At 42.4% G+C, this 23,025-nt stretch overlaps 1 protein-coding gene and 1 long non-coding RNA gene across 3 annotated transcripts in view; both read left to right on the forward strand.

Annotated features, from left to right (window-relative positions):
• GFOD1 (Gfo/Idh/MocA-like oxidoreductase domain containing 1) overlaps positions 1-19,951 on the forward strand; it is a 68,729-nt gene extending 48,778 nt beyond the window's left edge. For both annotated transcript variants that reach the window (XM_084511440.1, XM_084511441.1), the window contains exon 2: positions 12,501-19,951. In XM_084511440.1, coding sequence (XP_084367566.1) covers positions 12,501-13,420 — 920 coding nt within the window. In that variant the 3' untranslated portion in view covers positions 13,421-19,951. The remainder of the gene's footprint in view (positions 1-12,500) is intronic.
• The window catches only part of LOC311432935, a 162,831-nt gene that overhangs the window by 49,270 nt on the left and 90,536 nt on the right, over positions 1-23,025 (forward strand). The gene's annotated exons all lie outside the window — the stretch shown is intronic.

Consider the following 23,025-nt stretch of genomic DNA (forward strand, 5'->3'; position numbering starts at 1 on the left):
CCTAACAGAGAGATTTTGTTACGGTTAATGTTTTAATTAAACTACTTCAGTTTGCTTATGTGGGCTAAGCTAACTTATTTTCTTCATCTGTGAGTTCTGTAGTCCTGATCCTTGTGGTCTCCTTTCCTTGGCAAGAAGTAGAAACCACCACCGGTCTGACCCAAATCACTTAGACTGTGAAACAAAAATGAGAAGCCCCAAAGAATCAAGCTATGATCTCATCAATAAATAGTTTAGGCAGACTTTGGTGACATTCTGGAAAATGCTGTCTCACATCCAGAGTGGTGTGTTGCACTTTTGTGATCTCCCAGATCCCAGTCATACCAGAAGCAAGGACAGATACCAAATGCACCCTTCAGCCCCTTGGGTGAAGTTGGGAAGCTGGTCCAGCTATCTGGATGCCTTTTGCTTCCCAGCTTTTGTCTTCCCTCTGCTGCAGACTTTCTTGAGAGCAGCAGTCGTGCCAGTCTCTCCAGTCCCGATGCTAATGGCCTTCAGCGAGCAGAGAGGGGAACTGCTGGCTTGATGAGTGAGAAGCAAATGGTTCTCCTCCATAAGACACATTGTGCAACCTGGCACTCCCATCCCTGCATAAATAAGATTGCTCCAGAAGATCTGGTTCCACTGCTAGGCACAGGCTGATGGGCTCTAGGAATATGTGGCCAATAATTGTAAACTGGCATTTTCAGTTTCTGCTGTTTTATACTACGTATGCTCACTGAACAGAAGAAATGGCACTGCACAGCTCCACCTGCCATATATGTGTATGAAGTGTAAAATGTGTAATTGAATGTGTAAAGAATTCTGCTTCCCATTCCTTTCTCTGCACGTGTGTCTGTGTCTGTCCATGCATATATACCGAAGGCAGAAGTGTGGAGGGAGTGCAGTTTGCCAATGTGTCTAGCCAAGATAGCCCATCCCATTCTGTAGTTGGGTAGTTTGGTGCCTGGAGGCAACATATTATTTACGAAAGCGAGTAATGATTTTAGAATTTATCATAACCAGTCAAATCAGAAAATTAGGTCAAATGCATGCTCCGTTCACCTAGCGCTGCAGGACTGACACATGTTTGATTTGCTTCAGCATAGAGATCCTTCAAACTTCACTGTGCAAGAAGTAGAAATACTCCAGCTAAAAATACTGGAGAGAAATAAGGATAGGAAAAATGTTCTGGGTTTCATAGGTAGCAAAGCTCATGCTTCCTATTAAATCAAGAATCATACTAGGAACTGCAATGCATCTCACACAGCATCACTGAATGCTTAGTGGAGAAAAACCATACAAAGTGCAGGGAGGGTGCAGGGGGATGCTGTGCTGCATGGCGATGCCATGTGAGATACAGATGGGTCGGACGCTCCGACTTGTTGGGTTTTTTAAAACTTGGATTTCCTGACACATTATCATCACCTGGCTGATGAGATGTAGTTTTTCAGTGTTCTTAAAGCCTCCCAAATCCTGTAAAAACTGCCAAAATAATGGCTGCATTAATTACGTGCAGACATGAGTCTGTTGTTTCTCTTTTGTCAGTTTCTCATTTAGTACTGATTACAACTTGCTACTTTTAATGGGGGTAGAAAGGGTAGGCAAGAGAAACATAAAGAAAATTAACTCTAATTATCAGCCATAAATTTATCTGACTCAGTAAGCATAAACAATTCTGTGATGGAAAAGAAAGCTGAAAGAAATTTCAGCTGAAATTTGAACTGCCTGATTTTCTAATCCTACCAAAGCCTTTACAACAGCTGGGCATTTAGCTGTTGTCAGGTAATGCAGAAAGAAACGTATTTAAAGACAGATAACAATGCCTCATGAGAATAACAATCGAGCATGGGCTGTGATTGCCCTGTGATTTCATTTCCATGGTAGAGAAGGGTGTTACAATATGCTGGACTGATGGCATACATTTTGTCCTAGAAGGTGAATAGAGGAATTTAGAGTAATTGGAACAAGTAAAGGACCAAATACAGAGATTTTCACTGAGTTTTTTATTTAGACAATTAAAATCCCATAGACATTAATGAGTGTTTGCTTGAATAAGGTCTAAGTAGAATGGTTTTCCTTTCTCAGTTTATCTCAGTATGTAGGGGAGTCTTTTTTTTTCCCCCTCTCTTGTGTAAAGAAGTTCTCAAAAGGGATATGAGTACTCAGCAGTTTTGGTGGGGGTTTGGATGCATAAAAATTGAGCAGAAATTTAGGAAAGCCAGCACAGTTTGTCCCATATACTTTTTCCCAAGTGCACATGAGAGCACAGAAAGCATGTAAGGAGGGCTCAGGGAGTGTAAGTCTGAGCATGTTTCAGGTACCTGAATGGGTAATCTCTAGCTGGGAGCATTTCCTTGCGGTGTGCAACTAGTTAGTTTTTCAGGGTGTATTTATAACTTCTCTAGATTTTCTAGCAGTTAAATTTTTGTATAGAGTTAAAAATATATGGAGTGCTTCATTTATTTCTGTCTCCTTTGCTGTTATTTGCATAAATGCCTGCAGAGAAGTGATCAGAATGACAGGCTGGGTGGGTTGTGAACCAAGTGTTAAACTCCCATTTCTAAATGTTAGGAATGACCTGGAGGCTTTTGCTTTGCCGTGCCAAGTGTGCTGGCATACATAGTAACGCCAGGCTTGGTTGGTTTCCTTGCTCTCAGGTACACTGCCTATGGATTCAGTGATGCACATGCTTTATAATCCCAAATCAAAGGCTGTAGTTGAAGAGTCCATAACTAGCCACGTTAACAGCAATCAAAATTATTGTGGACTTACTAGAAAACTTAGATTCATGCCAGTGCAGTGTCACAATCACATGGTCTGCGGAGGGGAGGTCACATATCTGTACTGTGCTTGTACAACATCAATCCCTAAACAACCCATTTCTGTTTCCAAGAGCCTTGAGTACTGCTACAGCAGCATTTGTACCTACAGCAACATATGCAGAGACATAGCCCTAATCCATATCCTAATTGCTACCTCTGTGCAAATGAAGGATGGTACTGGCATTAATACATGATGAAGACTGATACCATCATTATGATCTTCTCTTAGATGGCACTCATTTTCCTGAAGGCATCCTTACAATCTGTTGGGGCCAGCAGGTATATTTGCTCAGCTGAGGCACCGTGCACACGCACACCTTTCCTCAGCTACCTACAAAGATCCCAGCATCTCTTTTTTTATTCCAAGGAAAAACAGTCGCCTCTCTTTCTTCCCTTTTCCTAGGATTGTTTTGCAGACCACTGACCCTGTTGATATCATTTCTGCAAACCCACAGCTCGTGAACCTTTTTACTTGTTAAGACTGTTTGCAGCTGTAGTGCTGTTCATGTGGGAGCTCTGTTCATGTGGGCTGTGCATTCCTCCTTTGCTGGGTGACACCTAAGCTGTTGGCTGAGATGCCAGCCATGTGTCATTAGCAGCAGCAACTGCTCCATTTCTGCAAGGTTTTCCTTTTTACCATGCGTCCACTTGAGTGGACTTTGGTTTAACCTATGGTTGCAGCGCAGCCAAGGCAGTCACAAGCAGTTTTTCTCTGTTTATTTGAATACACAGGTTTTAGTCTTTGCAGCAGTTGTGTGGAAAAGAGGTTATAGCAGTGAGGATAAACCCAGAGCCTGAAACCTGGAATCACAGTGTGATGCACCAGGACCAGAAGGAGAGGTGTGAACAGAGCCCCTGTCTCTGGTGCTGGTGTGCACAGGTCGGACATGTATAAACATTATACACGTTTACCGTATATAATCTTTCACTCCACAGTTGTGGAGTGCATCTCATCCCAGTCGACTCTGATATATAACAGTGCAAGTGCATCATAACATTTTGATGCAAAGGAAGAGATTCAGGGTTTGTAAATGCTGCAGAAGCAATTGGTTTGCTATGTCCAAAAGAGCTGTTGCTTGTCAGTGGCAAGGTGTATTACTCCATGTGCCTTCGCAGCCTGTTTCACTTGCAAAGTAAAATACGTTCCTTAATTTGCTGTTATTTTACCTCACACTTAGCACAGACAAGGAATGCACACATGCCCTGTTAATACGAATCAGTTCATGAGCTATGACTCGTGCTGTAGCAACTTGACTCTTTTGCAGCAGCTATACATATCTGTGATTAACAAAGATCATCTTAGCCAATGTTAGAGCTGTGACTAATGGCAGTCTTAGGCATTCATCATCCAGATTTATCTCCTCGTCAAAAGTTTTATTAAATAAGGTTTCCTCAAAGAGACAATGTCTTGCATCAATTTTCCCCTGGCAGATCTATTGATTGAAATAAATGCTTTTTTTCTGAGCCATTTAAGGAACTGGGTGACAGATTGTGTACTGAATATGATAAATACAACCATTGTTATTACTGTCACTGTAATTTTTACTGTATCACAATATAGACAGCGGCTACATCTAATAGGAGCAGAGACACCTATATTAGTAAGAAAAAATCCTTGTCCTGTGTGAAAAGGTGTTTGAATTACCTGTGTAGTAACCATGCTTGATTGTTTTCATGAGGAGGCCTAGAACGCACTCCTCATTATAAAGGCAGATCAGCAATCTAGTAGTTTCTCCACTGCTCCCGGTAGAAATGTACATACCCACATTTATTTATACCATTTTCTGAGGGATTCAAAAGCTTTTTATTGCTTTACAGTATGTGATTCATTCATCCCCACATTTAATACATCAGAAACGAGTATCAGCCCCATAGAACAACCAGTCCCAGTATTGTATTCCCCTAAGTCTGATGCACATGTTGGACAATAGTTTAACTAACACATGTATCAGCATTTTAATGTTGATAGCTTTTCAGTCATCATCCCTTCCTTCTGTCCAGGAGGGTTCTTGTTTTCTCTGCAATCTCCTCCTTCCTGCTCTGCTGTTATTTTTTCTGCAGAAAAGATGCTACCAGGACTGTCATGAGCATTGCACCAAAGGAGAGCCGTTTAGGATGCACCGCAGATGACTGGGAATGTTGCTGATACTACTTGGGCATGCTGCATGCCTGGAATGACCGGATCTCCTCTGCGCTGATGGCTGCAGCCTCTCCCATCCCCTTCCAGCATCCTTCTTTCCACCTTGTAGCATCCTTCCTTCTGTTCCCATTCCTGCTTGAATCTGCTGCATCGCCTGCAGCCCATCTGGACTGACTCCAGAAACTTCCAACAGGGGCCAAAGCATCCTTATAGCCAGCGTCTGCAGCTCAGTGGGGAAACAGCACTGGCACTGGGCAGTTTGCAGATTTGTATTTAAGAGGGAGTAACACTCACCTAGTAGCATTGCAGTGGTTGAAGAGCACATCAGAAAGTCATGTTTGATCAGTGCTAATGTAGTAGTTTATGGTTTAGTTTGCATGTAACACATTAAACTGACTTCATGATTACTGTATCTCAGAGACTGAAGAACCTGCCCAGATATCAAAACTTAAAGTAAATGAGAAGTGGCTGCACAAGCCACAGCTTCCAAGCTCTGTGTTTGCATGCAGTTTCTGAGAGGCAATCTGAATGTTGTGTGTCTCTCTGGTACACCTGTGCTAGAAATACAGGCCGGTATTGAACTGGTTTGTTCTGGCCTCAGATGAAAGGGAGCATGGTTCTGAGGCTGTACTGAAGACAGGTCTGTAACAGCAAAAATAACCTGCTCTCATCTGCTTTCAGCTCTGGGGGCAGCAGTTCAGGGCAGTTGCAGCTCAGGTCATTTCCCCTGTCTGCTGGGTGTCTTGGGCTGTGATGGATTTGGGAGGGAAAGAGAATTTTTTCACTAACAACCCCCTGCTTTTATTACGAGTCTTCAAGTATGAAGGATTTTTGAGGTCCTGGCTAAATTACAGCCATCAAATGCTGTATTTGCACATTTGAAAGAAAAGAATAGAAGGAAGGGTTTAAATAGCTGTGAGGATTTCTGGAGTCATTATCTAGGGAAAAATCAATTCTGTATGTTTTTGTATGTAGGTACATGCCAGAATTTATTTTAATTTTTATGCAAGATAGAAACGGAAGGGCGTTTTCTGAGTATCTAAGGGGGCTGCAGTAGCACAGTACACTAGCATGATTAGAATTGTAAACAGATCTCTGTCTTGTGTGGGAATATGCAAAATACACAGCTCTACTGATGCTCAGCTTGTATCAAACATCAATTTGATGTTTGTGCAGGCTCCATGCACTGGCTCCCGGTGCCTTATCTGGCTTCTGAGATGGTTGACGACGTGTACATTTGTGCAGAAGAGCAAATTGCTGTAAATCAACAATTTGAATGAGTAGTGACTTTTGATTTAAGTCATTGGTTTTGACAATGATTTTTGATGTTTTCCTAAGGAAAGGTCTTTCATCAATACGGCCAAAACCACTGATTTAGAGCAAAGTAGAGCATTTTAACTAAATTTTCTACTTATTGTTTGCTAAGTTGGGCACATTTATAAAAGCAGCTGTGTATCTCAGCTTAATTAGTCAATAGTATAGCGCTGGAAAAATGTAAATGAGTTATTCCTCATTCATGTGTTAGGTAATACTGTTTTGTATTTGCAAACCATGTTAAAGTGCATTGGAATTGAAACTGTGATCTGATTACAGCTAGTAATAAGTGCACTAATCATATAACACATATCACTGCACTGTGTCTTATAAGCTGTGAACAGAACTGAGTGCCAGAAGTGATTTTCCCTCTAATTCTGCATAGGAGCTGAAGGCAACAGCATCTATAATGGGCAAGATCCGTGAAGAAAAATGTTCCCATATTTATTTATTGAAATCATATCAGTAGTTTGTAGTAATAATAATGTGGATTGTCACTATTTAGAATGCAATTTTGAATAAGCTTTTTAAAAACAAATGAACAAAAACATTTTAAAGAAGATGCTATAATCTGATATAAATGCTTAAAATCCTCCATTTGAAATAAGCTGGTAAGCATGCCCTTCCACAACTCCTCTATTCGCTGAAACTCTCAGACTATTTATTCCTTGAGTGTTAACAGCTCTCCTTTAGCTTTATAAATGTATTTTTGTGATGACTAATTTAGCTTAGGCCAGCAAGACCTTGTTTTCCCCTTTATCTCTCAGTCCCACCCCAACAAAGAGCAATAGGTAGTGACTACTAACTGATGAATCTTTCTGGTGTCGGTGAGGGTTTTGATTATATGCCCAGACTCCAAATGAAGTCCTTTTTGATTTTCTTGTGAATAGGAGGAAGAAAAAATATCGTACTGGGGCCTCATGTCCTGGGCCGAAGAGATAGAGAATTAGTCTTGCTCCAGTCAGTGGTGGACTCTTTAATTATTATTTTCCTGTGGAAATAGGGCTGGCCTTATTTGAAACAATCAGAGCAGCGGGGAAACAAGCTGACACTGCAGATTGCAAATCTGGGGAAGTCTGCGCCTCACAGAAGCACTGTATGCCCCCCAGGTCCTGTGCCCAGGAGCTCTGCTCATTCCTAGGCTCTGTAGCATGGGGACATGATAGGGACAAAGCAACTTGGGCTGCTGGCAGCTGAGGGGTTAGAGCCTTCTGTGAAATGAGGAATTGCAGACCCCAGGCATTTCAAAATCTGGATTTAAATTTCTGATCTAACTCCTTACTCTTCCCTGTACTTGCATAGAAAAAAAAAATCAACTGCTGCTGCCCTGACCTGTATCTACTTGCCACTCACTTTTGGCTGTTTGGCTTTCAAAATTATCTCCACATCACAAGGGCTTCCTTTTTTTCTGAAGTGAAGGCTGAAGTTTGCAAATAATCACATGACTTCCTGACAAAAATTACTTTTGTGAGGTGGGTGACAAACTGTTAGATAATTGATAAAATCTGACTTTTCAGCCTAAGATGCTAGATAAATCTTCACTCAAAACAATGGTAGCAGCAATGATAACATAGAAAATTTTATTCTTGTTCTTCAGCTGCTTCTAGCGAACTGGTTGGATACACACGCCTTCAGAAATCACTGTTCTTAAATAATATTCTTAAAATACATGCAGATTGGTGTATAAGTTGTTGAGGTTTTATTTAGAAGATCAAGGATAGTCAAGGTGGGCCATTCAGACCTTAGCCTTCCTTATGAGACACTGAGAAGAGAGAAAATACTGATGTTAGTAGTGGTTTTGTTGTGCGGACCTACTCTGGAAACTTTAGCTCATTTTAAAAAGGAACCAAGCAGTTGTCAGACCTATAAGCCAAATTCTCTTGCGTCATTTTGTTCAAACTCACATCCTTCCACATTTTTAAGGACTGTGAGAGCACATTGTACCGAAGTCATTGGCTTTGTGATCTGGTCTCTCTCATGGATGGACCAGATCCCTTTTTCCTCTTTTGCTGCTGGAGGGTCTCAGAGGAGCAGAACTATTGGGGCGAATATAGTTCCCACCTCATGGCCCCCTGACATGTGGGCACGTGTGGCTCACTGGCACCACATTGTGGAGCCTGTTATCATATCATCACAGAATGACTCAGGTTGGAAGGGACCTTAAAGACCACCCAGTTCCAACCCCCTGCCATGATCAGGATGCCACCTACTAGATCAGGTTGCCCAGGGCCTCATCTACATCTTGAACACCTCCTTCTTCCCAAGCTTGTCCGGGTCCCTTTGGATGGCTTCCGTTCCTCCTGTTGTATCAACTGTACCACTCGGCTTGGTGTCGTCTCCAAACTATTTGAGGGTGCACTCGACCCATTGCCTATGTCATCAATAAAGATCAGTTAATGCAGATTCGTTGCATTTCTGGCTGTCTGTGCCTGGAGCACTAGGGGATGGAGAGCGTCTGAGGCTGATAACCTACATGGCAGCTGTGCATGGACTTCAGAGAGTCAACCTGCACTCCTGGGAATTTTTCTAGGAGACACGTTCCCCACATTCCCCAGCGGCAGCTTTGGTCTCAGGAGTGCTGGGCACAGGGGTGAGCTCTCCCCTGTTTGGTGCCACATCAGAGAAGTCCCACGTCACATTAACCACCTGGCTAGCACTGCGCTGTCTCTTTTTGAAGGATGGCCAAGCAGAGAGACTGAGATGAAGGGTATGCAGAGCGCTCAACAAGAATAACAGTAAATAAGTAAATTAGGTTGTTTTTCTTCTTCAGTTAGCCTAAGAACTCGAGAAATCAACTCAGGAGTTTCCTGATAGAGAACTGTCACATCTCAGACTGTATTTCTTGATGCATAGGGAAGGGAAGTGTATCATTTCATGCAATGAGCTGTATTTGACTCTATTGCTTATCACCATGGATAAATATATTGTGCTTTCTTGCTGAAACAAGCTGACTGCACATCCCTGCTCTTACGTAACTCTGTCAGCTGTAGTGTGATTGTCAAAGACGTGTGAAATGGCAAAACACATTTACAGAATGACAGGGGGTAACAATTGCACCTCTCTTAGGAAGTCGTGGCCAGGATTATACCCCAACCCTAGGCCAGGAGAATGTTGTGTCTAGGCCAATTGCACAAGAACGCTCCTTCAGAACCTGCAGGCAGAATCACACATCTGCACCAGGCTGTCAGCATTAAGAAAGGTGATTTTCGTTTCACACTGCTCTCTAGTCTGCGTGTGTCTGCTTTAGAGTGGCTCAAAGGGAAAAGGTGCCTCTTCTGCTTTTGTGAAGGGAGCACAGAGAGGAGAGCAAAAAATGATGGCAATTTGATCATCCTGTTTCTTAGTCTAGTTGCATAAACACACCAGACTATTCCTGTAAATTAAATTAAGCAAATCTTTCATCTTCTCTCCATGTTTCAAGAAAGCTAATGTGTCTGCTTTCAGATTTGCAGCTACAGAGAAGACAAAGATTTGTAGTGTGTACACGCTCAAGTGCCGAACAGCTTCATGCTGGAAGAGCCTTACACAAGCTTTAATGGAGTATAAAAGCTTTCTGGGCACCAAGCAAAAATCTGCTTAAATCCTTGACAGGGATGAGAGTGCAGCGTGTATTATCAGCATATGCACAGGTTCTAGGAACATTTGCATTTTGGATTTGCTGTAATTAACAGGTTTCAACCTTTTCAAAAAGGTTGAAATGGTGAAAGGAGTAAATACAGAACTCCGCATTTTCCCTGTCTCCATATTGAGGGCTCTTCCCTTTTCTTTGCATGTGTGCCTGACTTACATTGATCCTAACAGCAATTTTTCTTGAATATAAGGAAAGTGAAATCCCCTAAGCTTCTCTTTCATATTTATAATCATAATTTGGTACTTAGATTATGACAGCCCCAAGTGTTCCCTGCCAGTCAAGGACCAAGCCCCCACTGTGCATGATATTGAGAACACTGCAAAAAGTTGTCCCCAGTCTCCAGTGCCCAGTGAAAGGACATCCTTTTCCTCACATGCACGTGTAGAGCTGCATATCTTGAGAGGTGAGTGCCTGCATAGACCCCAGCTGAGATTTGAGAGACATCTCTGAGGCATTATGATACAAGCTGTGCTGGAGCAGAAAGTTGAATGCGTGGCTCAGCGGTCAGATCATGCTGTAGGGTGTGGGAGTTCTTTGGGCACAAGTAGCTGTTTCAGGAAGATTTGACTGCCTAAGATTTCTCTTATTTTGATAACTAATTTGCCAGACTAAAATCTCTCTGCAAAGAGTATTAGTGATCTGTATCCTGGCATACCTGGAGCTATCAGGGGAATATAGGGCGGGTGGATGAATGCAGTCTCTGATATCAAAGACATGCAGAAAAATATTATTCAGGAGCAGGAAAAAGAGTGCTGTAAGATTGAAAATATCAACTCAGTCGCCAATAGTAGTCTGTAAAGATGAGAAAGAAAAGTGAGAAAGGAAGACCATGGCCATTGAGTAGAGGATTCCTATCTAGTGTGGGAGGAAAGTGAGTATCTTTGTACAGATCTGATTATGTAGATAGTAAATAGAAGCAAGATGAAGGAAGATTTTTCCCTTTTTGTCTGTTACTAGATGTGAGTGCCACTTCAGTGGTCAAAGCCCTCAGTCCAGTTTCAGCTACTCAAATAGCAGCAGACAAAGACTGGGAATTAGGCAGTGTGGATAAGCTGGTTATTGAATGTTTGGACTGTGACCCTCTTCTTCGTGCAGTCAGGGCTTTAAATATTCATATAAGCAGGCTCAGACAGATCTTTGCCATCTGTCTGTATTTATTTGACTTCATCCAGACAGCTCCAAAACATGAAAAACTTTATCCTCATAACATCTATTTAAAGAAAATGGAATTTCTCCTCTGTCTTAAGAGACAAAGAATCAAAACACAAAGAGATTTAGTGATTTACGAGATTTATTAATCTGGACTCCAGCAGACAGGATCTAAATTCAGCCCTTCTAAATGCCAGGCCCAGCTATAGCCCCAGGTTCCCAAGGCAGAGATCATATTTAATGCTGTAGGGTGTTGTATGGCTCACATAATATTGCTCATTAAGCAAAAAAAAAAAAAAAAACATATATGTATGCAAGTATAAAGGCAAGTGGAGACTTCAAAACTTGTCTTTTTCTTTTATGCCATGTCAAAAGCCTTAAATAAAGTACAGGCCTTATATAAAGTCACTGCTCATTTACGCTGGTGACAGATGCCCCTGGTCCGATGCCTCTGGTCAATTAATGCTGAACCTGGGAAGACGCAAAGTAACTTGTCCTTGGTCACATCCCGTGTTGCTCTCCACAAGCTAGTTACTACTATAATGCTTCAGCTGTGACTTTGCTTCTCTGTCACTATGTGTGTGTATGGGTACAGAATGGAAGTATTTGACAAAGAAAAATCAACAATAAAACCATTATTCAGGCATCTCAACCTGTACTGCATTCAGCTGCACACCTTGATGGTCAGATAAAACAGGATCACTGTGCAAGCTTCAGTAAACACTGTGCACATATGGGCAGTTCTGTGAGGGAACAGATTGTCACAGCTACATTTGACCTGTTTTGAAGCAATTGTGTCTCTCCCGTGGCACCGTGGATGCAATGATGACATTTTAGCAGAACTCCTTCAAAAAAATGCCTGCCATTGTCAGAATAGCACAGCATTTTTTAAGAAGAAAGTTTTAGATTTTAAATCATGCAACAAGTCCAGTCTGAATGGAAAGGATGACAGAGCAAGACCATTGAGAAGACCAGCTCAGACTTTTTAGTGTACCTACATTAAATTACTGTGGACGTGGGGTTGTGTGGCTCGTATGCTTCAGGGTTTTGAATGTGAAGCTCAGATTCAGCTCCTGGAAGCACTCCCTATAGGCAGGATATCACAGAAGAGACATCTGTGAGATGACAGAGTTGAGGGATTTAGTTTTGTGCCAGCTCCCAGAAGGTGGCAAATGTGCAGTAGTAGTCCACTGTATCTTAGCTTACTTTCTTATCTGTCCAGACCCTTGTTTTCATGCTATTTTTAGGCAGGAGTGCATTTTAAGAACTGAAAGGAATGCATTTTCACTGTGGTGCTAAAGAAACTGTTAAATGTGTGCCAGAGGGAATCTTTGTGCCTTTAGCACAATATTGAAGTATTTTTATTTCGAGGATCTTTCTCCTTGACTTAGTCTTTAAGAGTAGCTGCGATGCTCTGAGTTATATATTTTTGTTGTTGACTTCTTTTGTAAATGTTTTTCAGGCATTGGAAAAAATGTCATCTGTGACCGAACAGCAACTCCCCTGGATGCCTTTAGGATGATGACTGCGGCTCATTATTACCCAAAGCTCATGAGCATTATGGGGAACGTCTTGCGCTTCCTGCCCGCCTTCGTGAAAATGAAGCAGCTGATCCAGGAGGGTTATGTGGGGGAGCTGCTGGTGTGCGAGGTGCAGGTTCACAGTGGAAGCCTGCTGGGCAAAAAGTACAACTGGAGCTGTGATGACCTGATGGGAGGCGGAGGTTTGCACTCAGTTGGCACCTACATTATCGATCTCCTGACCTTCCTCACCAGCCAGAAGGCCGTGAAGGTGCACGGCTTGCTCAAGACCTTCGTGAAGCAGACAGACCACATCAAGGGGATACGGCAGATCACCAGTGATGACTTCTGTACGTTTCAGATGGTTCTGGAGGGTGGCGTGTGCTGCACGGTGACGCTCAACTTCAATGTCCCTGGGGAGTTCAAACAAGACATCATTGTGGTGGGTTCGGCAGGCCGGCTGATTGTAATAGGCACTGATCTCTATGGACAGAGCAACAGCTCTCCTCAACGGGAGCTCCTGCTGAAGGACTCCACGCCGGTCAGCAATTCCTTACTTCCAGAGAAAGCATTCAGCGACATCCCATCCCCGTACCTCCGAGGCACCATTAAGATGGTCCAAGCTGTCCGGCAGGCATTTGAGGACCAGGACGACAGGAGGACCTGGGACGGGAGGCCTCTCACAATGGCCGCCACCTTTGACGACTGTCTTTATGCCCTGTGTGTGGTGGACACCATTAAAAAGTCAAACCAGCTGGGGGAGTGGCAGAACATTTCGATCATGACCGAGGAGCCAGAACTGAGCCCGGCGTACTTAATCAGTGAAGCCATGCGGAAGAGCAGGATGTCTCTGTACTGCTAGCTCCACTCAGCTCCTAGGAGAGGATAGGAACCAGACAGCTCTTAAAAGAAATGGTAACTCAGCCCTTGTGAAGGGCTTGGGCATCTTGCAAACAGCAGAGGATATGGGGGGAGGAAGTACAGTGTTTGGATCAACTAAGCCCGTTGGTGGCGAAATACCAAAGTGTTAAGAAAGCAATGCCCAAAATGGATAGGAGAGTTAAGAGCTGACATAACTGTTTTAATAACAGTATTAGCTGGCTGATTGGAAAGATAAATCATGGACTCATCTCCTGCTTGCAGGTGCTTCAGATTATCCAATTGTGTTTACTGTGAAAGGTTGGGAAGGTCCTTTAAGATTTTCCTGACGTACCAGAGGGCTGTGAAGGTACTGTCATGTCATCAAATTTTCTGTAGTGTTTGACATGAATGATTCCTAACATGACAGCTGACACCACCATGCTGTACTACTGCACCTCTAACACACAGAGTAACAGGACTTGGTGTGAAAGTGTCGGGTGGTATAGAAAATCTTGGCAGCTCACTTTTCATACAGCTTTTTAGGAGCTTCTATGTGTTGGTTTAATTAGTTGTTTTGTCATTTCTTTTAAAGCACAATTAAGTAGAAAAATACGTGGCTTTTACGAAGCAGCCCTCAACCACAGTGCGTATGCCGTGGTGTTAAGGAAGTGAGGGCCTTCTGTGAGCTCACATTAAGCTGCAGCATTAGCTGTACAGATTTGCTGATGAAAATGGGTTGTGCAAAACCTTCATGAATGTCAGGTGGCATGAAACAGTAGTGCTGGTGGGGTTTATTATACAGCTGAACTCAGGCTAGTCTTATGAAGGTTTACACTCAATTTCCTGTGTCTGGGACTCACTTTTGAGTGAATTCATCTCGCATTTCGGTTTTAGGTGGAAAACAAAAAAACGGAAATCCAACAGAAAACCATTTGATGCTTAGACAGTTCTTTTAAACCTTTGTGAGCTCTCACTTGAGACGTTTACACCAACAATTAATTTCACATAGCTCAATCCAGAAGGTTTCCTGCTCACCAAGTGGTGTGTGTGAGTCAAAAAAAAAGGGGGGGGAGAAGATTTCCTGTCATTTCCAGGGAAACTTAAGACCCTCACTTCTCTACCTGCTTAAAGTAGCTAGCTATTGGTACTGTAGTAATTGTTCCCTGTCGTCAGTGCAGGGGTGGACAAACTTTAGATATGTTTGTCCTGTCCTTTTAAATGTTTTAAATTGCAGTCATGAAAGAATATATTCTTTCAGTTCTTACAAGAATATAGTGAAAGGCACATGTATTATCCCAGTAAATGGGGATACTGCTGTTCTGCACAAAGCTGCTCCTGTGCTTATGTGTGTACAGCACTAAGTCTTTAGATAGGAAAGAAGTAGAAAAAGCATATAGCATTAAATCATTTTAAAATTGATGAAAACCTTTTCAGTTTGTATTTTTTATTTTTGTTAATTTTGTCTAGGGAAAAGAGGAAAACATTTGGATTATTAACAATTATTAACAATTTGGTAAATTAAAAGAAAATATGACTCTCTTTCTCAAGGCCATTAGATTACTGTTGCCATTTTAGGTTAGAAAGAGAACAATCAGAATAATTTAGATTTTTTTAAAAAAGCACTAACAGTTTTAGTATTTTTAGGAGCACTAAGGGCTTCTGAAGAGCTCCTTCAAATGACTTCCTCTGATTGCTGTATCCTCCTGCCTGTCCTGTTCCCACTTTTAGTGCTGCAAATTAGGAAACTTGAATCCCACCCCAAAATTACTAGTGTGTGCTTAATTTTTAAAGGGTGTGTATGTGTGACTTTTCATTAAATACTCCCTGAAGTGTAAGGATGTGACTTAAGAAGAAATGACGCGATACAAAAAAAAACACAACCAAACAGAGAATTGCTTCTACCCAGATTGTTCTGCCAGTTCTAGCATTTGTCTCTGGGGCACACCGCTTCTGCTGAGGCCTCGGGCAAGCTTTCATCGTTCCTTCTTGGAAGCAGCTCTTGACAAGTTTGGATGTTTTTCCTAGAACTGATTTCTCTGAGAATTCCTGTAGTAGTGTCTGTGCCAACTAGAATTTCCCAATTGTAATTGTCATGGTATACCATGCTGCACAGTTCTAGCTCTTAAAAATGCACAAAAAAAATACAGGAAATCAAATTCGATAAAGAAATCCTCTCTCCTGAAAAATTGAATTAGCCCCAAAGGGGTCAAGGGAGATTTTTATATTGTAAGGCACAAGCCCTTTATTGAAAATGCTGGCAATTTCAAATCATGAATGTAAGCCCGGTGGATAAGTAAACATATGTCTAGTTAAATATCATCCCAAACTGGAACTAAACATGGACCAAAATGTTAGTGAATCTTGCTGCTTAGTGCTTTGGCCATTGTGCTGGAATTGCTGCTCATGTCTTTGCACCTTGTTTTGGTTCACAAATGTGGACAGCTTTTCCTATCTGCATTTTATTTGTTTCCATGTCTTTCTGGGTTTTGTGATGCCAGCTGGAAGAAGATATGCTGGAATCAGACAGCCCCTCTGCAGTGAACCCAGGCAAAATGCAGAGAATAGGGATAGTACTACTGAGCTTGACCTTTCTGTCCTGGATCCAAAGCTTTAGGTGACACACATTATCCATCCCCTCTGCAGACTTACCAGTGCAGATATTGCTGCTTAGCAGAAATAAAATCTAATGCTTTGCTATCTAATTTAATGCCATCTGATGCTGGTATTAGTACCGGCTTACCGAATCCTGTACAGCTCCCTTGGTGAACACAGTGCTGCTCCCAGGATGAGCAGGGGCAGGGTGGGACCTCCTCTTCTGCCAGCAGCATAGATGTTAGGCTAGATTTAGGTGAACTTGTTACTTCGCTGGGACGGCAGCAGTAACAGCATACATTCAGGATTGTATGACATTTTTTCCATTCTCAAGGAGGTGAAGGTGCTATAGTGTCACTTGTAAATACACTAAACTTCCACCTGGCTAAGAGGAGCAAGGACTTGGTTTATTTGAAGAACAGGTATTACTATTCTAAAAATAAATGTTACTTTACAGTCTGGGATCTTTCTTGGCAGTATGAAACCCTCTGCTCTTTTGGTACAGTTGAAAGTACATTGAATTGCCCTAAGCAGCCTCTGGAGTTCACGCTGGGTTTAAGGATTTGAGCAGGAGTTAGAAGAGGTGTACTTGATTGAACTCAAGCGGTACCACACCAGGGAGCATATGTTTGGAATTGCACTTTTAATGCTGTTCTTTAATGCTGTGCCACAAGATTTGAGATGAACACTGCTAGAATTGGTGCAGGCCTAATAGCCAAACTGAGGCTACTGCTGGAATTTACAGTAGCCCCCAAGCAAGCATGTTCATACAGTAGATGAGATATGTTCATTAATCTTTCCTAGGGCTCCTGTAGAGAGGCTCTTTCCTTTGCCATTTACCTGTGCCCGTTGTATACTGAACATTATGGTTTGTTGCCAAAGACAAAAAGAACCAAAGGGGAGAGCCTGGGTGAAGTGCTCTGCTGCTCTGCAGGGATTTCTTCCAGTACTGGGATAGTCAGGTGAGAGACGATGTCCTATTTTCAGTGGGAATTGTATGGGCTCCACAGCAGGGGAAGGGCAGCCCTTCCCTGTGTCCCTGTGCAGCAGCAGGGGAGAGCTGAAGCCCTTCCAGGTGCAACAGGGAGAATGGTAGTTGCAGCGGCGAGTGGAAGGAAGGTGTGCCTGCAGCCTGGTACCTCCGTGCCCATGCCAAAGGGGAAAATGGTGGTGCAGAGGGTGAGATCTGCTCTGCCTGAGGGTGAGAGCAGCAGCCTTGCTCCACCTCTGTGTCAGGGAGCCCCGGGAGGGGCCCTGCCCTTGACGAAGCAGCATCTGTTCTGTGCTCCTGGTAGATGCACGCACACCCTTAGTGCTGACCTCGTTCAAGTTCCATGTGGAGATGAAGAACTCTGCAAGAGCTTTAGGACTTCCTATTTCTAATATCTTGCATGTTTTAAATTAGTAGTATTTTAGCTGTGTAGATACAAAATACTGAGTAGAGATGATAGGTCCTTACCCATGCAGCATATAAGGCAGAGAATCAGGGCTTGCATAGACAAATTTAGGCTCAGGATGGACTGCTGCAGAGTTCATCCTTTGCTTTGGCTGAAAGCATGAGAAATTCCTGCCCAGCCAACACAGGGCAATCAGAGGCACTCTCCACTTTGTTCTTAGTGTTTCCTTCTTTTGGATAGCTTTTGAATCACAGTGACTGTATGAGTTAACAGCCGTCCTGGAAGTTCAGCCATTCAGAAAAGGAGGCTTTTCTGCTCTGTTTGGTCACAGCACAAAGACGGTTCAATTCTGTGTTACCTTGTTCATTTCTGTGTCCATACGAAGGGGAAAAGACCCAGACAATTGAAAATGACTACCAAAAAAAAGCAGATTTTATTTCATGGGTAAAGATAAACATAGTATTGTGTCCTCACAGAGATCCAGAAATTGCTGATGACAATTTCTTGTTGCTGAGAAATTTTAGATTTGACTTTTATCTATTACCTTCAGTGTAAAGTATCACAAATTACAGTCTCTTCACTGTTAAGTTCTGTATTTACGGTGGTTTAAAAGCATCCAGTAGATTTTGGGCTTTGTGCAAATACCCAACGCATTGGCCTGATGCTCCAGTGACCTAGTGAAGTACCTTTAAGTACGTATGAAACTCAACACTGGACTCTTTGACCTCTGTAGTGCTCTCGGGGTATTTAGGACTAGTTGTGAAATGTCAGGATTATTCAGGACAGCAGTTTCTTGTTGAAGTTTTTACTTGTGGGGAGCAAAGCTTGTAAATTTTAGAGATGATGTATGAATGAATAATAATTGGCAGTCATTTCTGTTTCTAAATTTCCTCTCTCTTGAGCTGCTGGTGAAGTCTGACCAATAAAAACAATTTCCCCTTAACAATAACTGCCCACTTCCATTTGCTCATGAAAAGAAATTTTCAGTAGACAGGACTATACCTTATGCTGCATTCATGATCCTTTGTCGTAACCTCATGACTTACTGAGCGTATGAAGCCAGAGCCCAGGCAAGTAATAGCTTTTTTAAATCTGCCAAACAAAGAAATGGGGTTGGCAAGTGAAGGGTATCAGCTTAGGTCAAACTGAAATAGCTTCCATTCATCATTTTCAGTTAAATGAGTAAACAAAATCGCTGTAGTCAACCCAAAATTGAACACAAAATGTGTTTGTAGGTGGTCTTTTTTTATATTTTTTATTTTGGGATTAAGTTCCATTTTTAAAGATCACTGTTTTGAAATGAAGTTTTAAAAAAATCCATTTTACTATGTTTTGGCATGTGTGAAATTAACCATTTGGAGTTGCAGGTTTTTAAAATTGTTTTAAGTTCACACTTCAAAAAATCCCATCCACGTTCAGCTGCCCTTGGACAGGTTTGGCTCTGAACCTGCAGTCTTGCGGTGTCATGCAGTGACCCCATTCCAGCATCTGAATTTGGCCATCTGGGTTTCATTTGTGTCTTCTTGTGGCAGAGGGGAAACTGGTTCATTACATGGTGTTAGCTGTAGATAATCAAAACACTTTTTGCAGCAGTGCCAGCCATCGTCTTTAAAAGCACTTAAATCTATTAACGTGTTTACTGTGGTCATTTATGACCTTGCAGCCATGTGCTACCATCCATTACTCCCTTTTCCTTTTACACCATCCGTCAGGCTTGCTTGCCTCCCTCTTCTTTCCTTCTACTGCAAGTCACGAGGCGGGTCTCTCTTGTTTCCCACTAGGTTTACTCTCAGTCTGTGTTACACATGGCATACAGGGTGCTTGACTTGAAGTAACTCCTAATACAAACTCAGTAAAGATGTCAGCAGCGCAAACCACTCAAGTACATGTACATGGCATACCTGATGCCCAGCTAGGGCAGGAATCAAAGCTCCCTGCTCTGCCGTGCTTCACAAATTACACTCACTGTTTCTGTCTGTACTGGTTTTCTTTGATTTGATTTTGAAAATGGGAGTATGTTCAGTTTGTTGCTGTGTCAATATTAAGTATATATTTATTGTTTTTCAGACATACATACATATATATAAATACTATATATATAAAATGTCAACGCATGGACATATGTACAGTAGATATTTTAAAGAGCTATTTATCAAGAAAAATAAGTGTTAAAAGTAAACAGAGTTTATATTTTATATATTATGTAGATAGGAAAAAAAAAAGTGTTTAAATTATAGTAGGACTTTTGGGGGCGGGGGGTGGGGTTGGAGAAGCGGACAAGGACTGGTTCTAGCATTTTAAATAGCCAAACTACTTTGTACAGAAGCTGCCTGCTGTGCCTCTCAGCTGCAATATCTGTTTGTTTCTTCTTCTGGAAGATGATGTGCATTGTTACTTTTACATTGCTTGGGGAATGTAGTTAGTTTATTCTCAGCCAACTGGTATGTGCTGCTTAAAACATGGTTTTCTGGTGTTCCGCATATTTGCATTGATGGATTAAAAGGATCTTAACTGGCAAATAAAGACATAAAAGGATGTGATCCGAACTGCCTGTCGTTTTTCCCCACAATTGTATTGGTAGTAACCATCACTTTCACCAGCTTTCTAAGTTGAGCGCATCTGAGAAAAAACAGTCTTTGTGTTTGGGGGTGGGGGCTGTGGTGTAAGGAAAGAGGGGAGACAGAATTAGCACGGAGCTATTTGAAGGCATAATGCTACAGCAAGGCCTGAACTAATGCCTGCTACGTGATATGCCCTGGGGAGACAGCCCGTTTTATTGCCAAAGGGTGCGTCAAAGGCAGCGCATCCAGGGGCATAGCAAAATGGGGGCGTAGTACACCCCTAAAGAGCACAGCCTGGACATCCTTTCAGGGCCCTTCTTACCTCCCCATGGGTGTCCTGGGATGCTTTTGCCTTTCTCATACTCGGCTGCCTCCAGTGTCTTCCCCACGCCTACCCAGCCCTCACTCCCATCCCTGCTAAGGAGCTTTTAACTCCAGCCCCTCTGATGCTGGATAAAACCTCACTGAGTACAAAGCAGAAGATCATAAGAAGCAGTGGGAAGGATTCATTGCCTTTATGACTGACTGTTAAAAGGCCACAACATCCCCTGTGCTACTTTTTCTATTTTACAGCAGAGTGTGCAGAAAGACATCGAGTTCTGCTTGTGCCAGAGCTCACTCATTACCCAGGCACCGGGACAGTACAGCGAGTCTGGGGCATCAAACTGTGAATGGGGGGGAAACCACAACCACTTACAATGCACCCCCACACCCCGAGATCACACGATCTTATGATTAGTATATATTTTTATATATATATATGTTTTATGTATATGAAAATAGAGTGGGTATAGCATTTACTTCAACCCAGAAATGCAGCTTGTTTGCAATATTTACTACTACCATAGCATCTATAATATTTTTAAAATGCACCAATGTTTATATACACATAAAATGCGCTTTTATCAGTTTTTATACAGATTGTTCTCTTAGACTGAAGAGGAGGAGAGCACGAGGCCAAAGAAGAATTGGTGCCCAGAAAGACTGAGCATAACCTTGCTCAGTCAGGCTTCCAGACCAGCGTCTCCAACTGATAAATTAGCCACTGAAATAAAACAGGGCCAAATTTTATGGCATATTCTTTCAAATCAACTTCATAGTAACATCAGGCCTACTTCCATTTCAAAAGCTAAAACAAAAATATTTGGAAAACAGCACCTAGGGGAACAATTCCTATGAAAGAAAATGTCAGAGATACAGTGGGATTATTAGTACCTAGTTCCAGCACACATAGTACTTAACTACATAGGTAAGTGCAAATGTGACAGCAGATATAAAAATACCACACTAATGAGGCTATAGAAACGCTAAGGTAAACATTTTCAAATGTGGGTCAGTATAGTGAGACATGTATGTGTAGATTTATGAACCCAGGTAAGAGTTCTGCTATTAAACGTAAGTAAAATGTGAAAATGTACGTGGGGAGGGAAACCTCTTGCCATTTTCCATAGCTTTTGTGAACTCAGGCTTCCACAGTCCCATCAGCTTCTGCTGTTTTCTGGAGCCCCTGCTGATTAGCAGCTCTGCGGTAAGAACAATGGGTGGCTTGTAGCCATAAGGATTAATCAGGCAAATGTTAAATGCATTGCATTGTTCTCTTCGGGAACGAAAAATGTGCTGTGGCAGGGATTATTAAAAAGTATTGTTGTGCCAAAGACAAGCAGCACTGAACACCTTCAAGACTGATTGCTGTCAGGTGGTGGGAAGCCGTGAAGCTCTCTGTAATGCTGTGCTGCTGCTGTGATACCAGCATTTCAGTGTGGACGTAAAGGATGGGCAGGACAACAGGGCCTTCTCTGCCCCATGTAATACTCCAGACTGGCTCCAACGGAGGATGGATAGCATGGCTGTGCCTCCTGCAGCCTGTCCTGAGGCTGATGTCTGGGGGAATGGCTGCCACAGCCCAGCAGCACCCACAACACCTCCTGTTTGGGCTGCTCAGGCCCACGTGCCTGTGCTGATCACTGCTGCTGCCATCAAGCTCAGCGTGGAAGGAGGAAATCTCCATCACACAGCCCCAGCAGGAGGCCCACTCATACTGGCTAATGCTCATCACCTACATATTTTTTTTTTTTTTTTTTTTTTTTGTAATATATTTTCCCCTTGGGAATGCTCCAAGTAGTGAACTGAGCACCACAAATCTTGATGTGTCCCCACATCTTTGCTTTAAAATGAACAAATGTGGCAATCTACTTGCAGCTACAACTCCATGAGCTGGTTCCCGAGAGATGAGACCAGGCTGTGGGCAGATGGAGAGCACCAGTCCTTGCTCCTGGACCCAGCTTTGTTCCTGCCTTTCCCGAGTACTGGCACCAGAGACCGTCTGTGCAGCCATATGGTTCATGTGATCTGATTTTGCTGGAAACCCAAAACATGTTTTTTTCACTGGATTACTTTTTAGGCAGATCTGTTCCCTGATCTGATTCATTATCAACAGCAATTCATGACAGATCACTTTAATAACAGAATGTAAATAGAAACTGGGTTGCCAGGTTGCCCATCTGCCAGAAATGTGATTTTTCTTTTTCCCCCCATTGGATGAAATATTCAGTATAGTAACTGTAGAATAATAAACAGGTCCAAAAGAAAAAGTGTATGGAGGAAAAAAAAAATAGGTTCTGCATTTCCATAAGAAAGGATATACATATAGGCAAATGTTTCCTAGGAAAGTGAAGGCTCTCTCCTCCAGACATTGATGCACAGTTATCTGTGCCGCAGAAGTGGTGTACATACAGAGTCTTAGAGCAGCCTTTCATAGTCTGCTCCAATCTGTTTTAATAACTCTGCCTTTTGCAGTTAATCAAATCTTGCAGACTAAAGCCTCTTGCAGAAATTATATCGCATCCAAGCAATGACGAGTGCCTCTGAATGCAACTGGCTTTGTTGCTTGTGCAAATACATTTTACCCAGTGTTTCAGCTGAACCTGAAAAAGCTCAGACCTACTTTTCAGTCCTCAAGAATCCAGAGATAGCTAGAAATGGAGCTTGACTTACAAAATGCATAATGCATTTTGTTTGATTTTTTTTTTTTCCGTACTGTTGCTCCTAAATTGCTA

Source organism: Aythya ferina (assembly GCF_964211825.1).
Source record: "Aythya ferina genome assembly, chromosome: 2".
Lineage (NCBI taxonomy): Eukaryota > Metazoa > Chordata > Aves > Anseriformes > Anatidae > Aythya > Aythya ferina.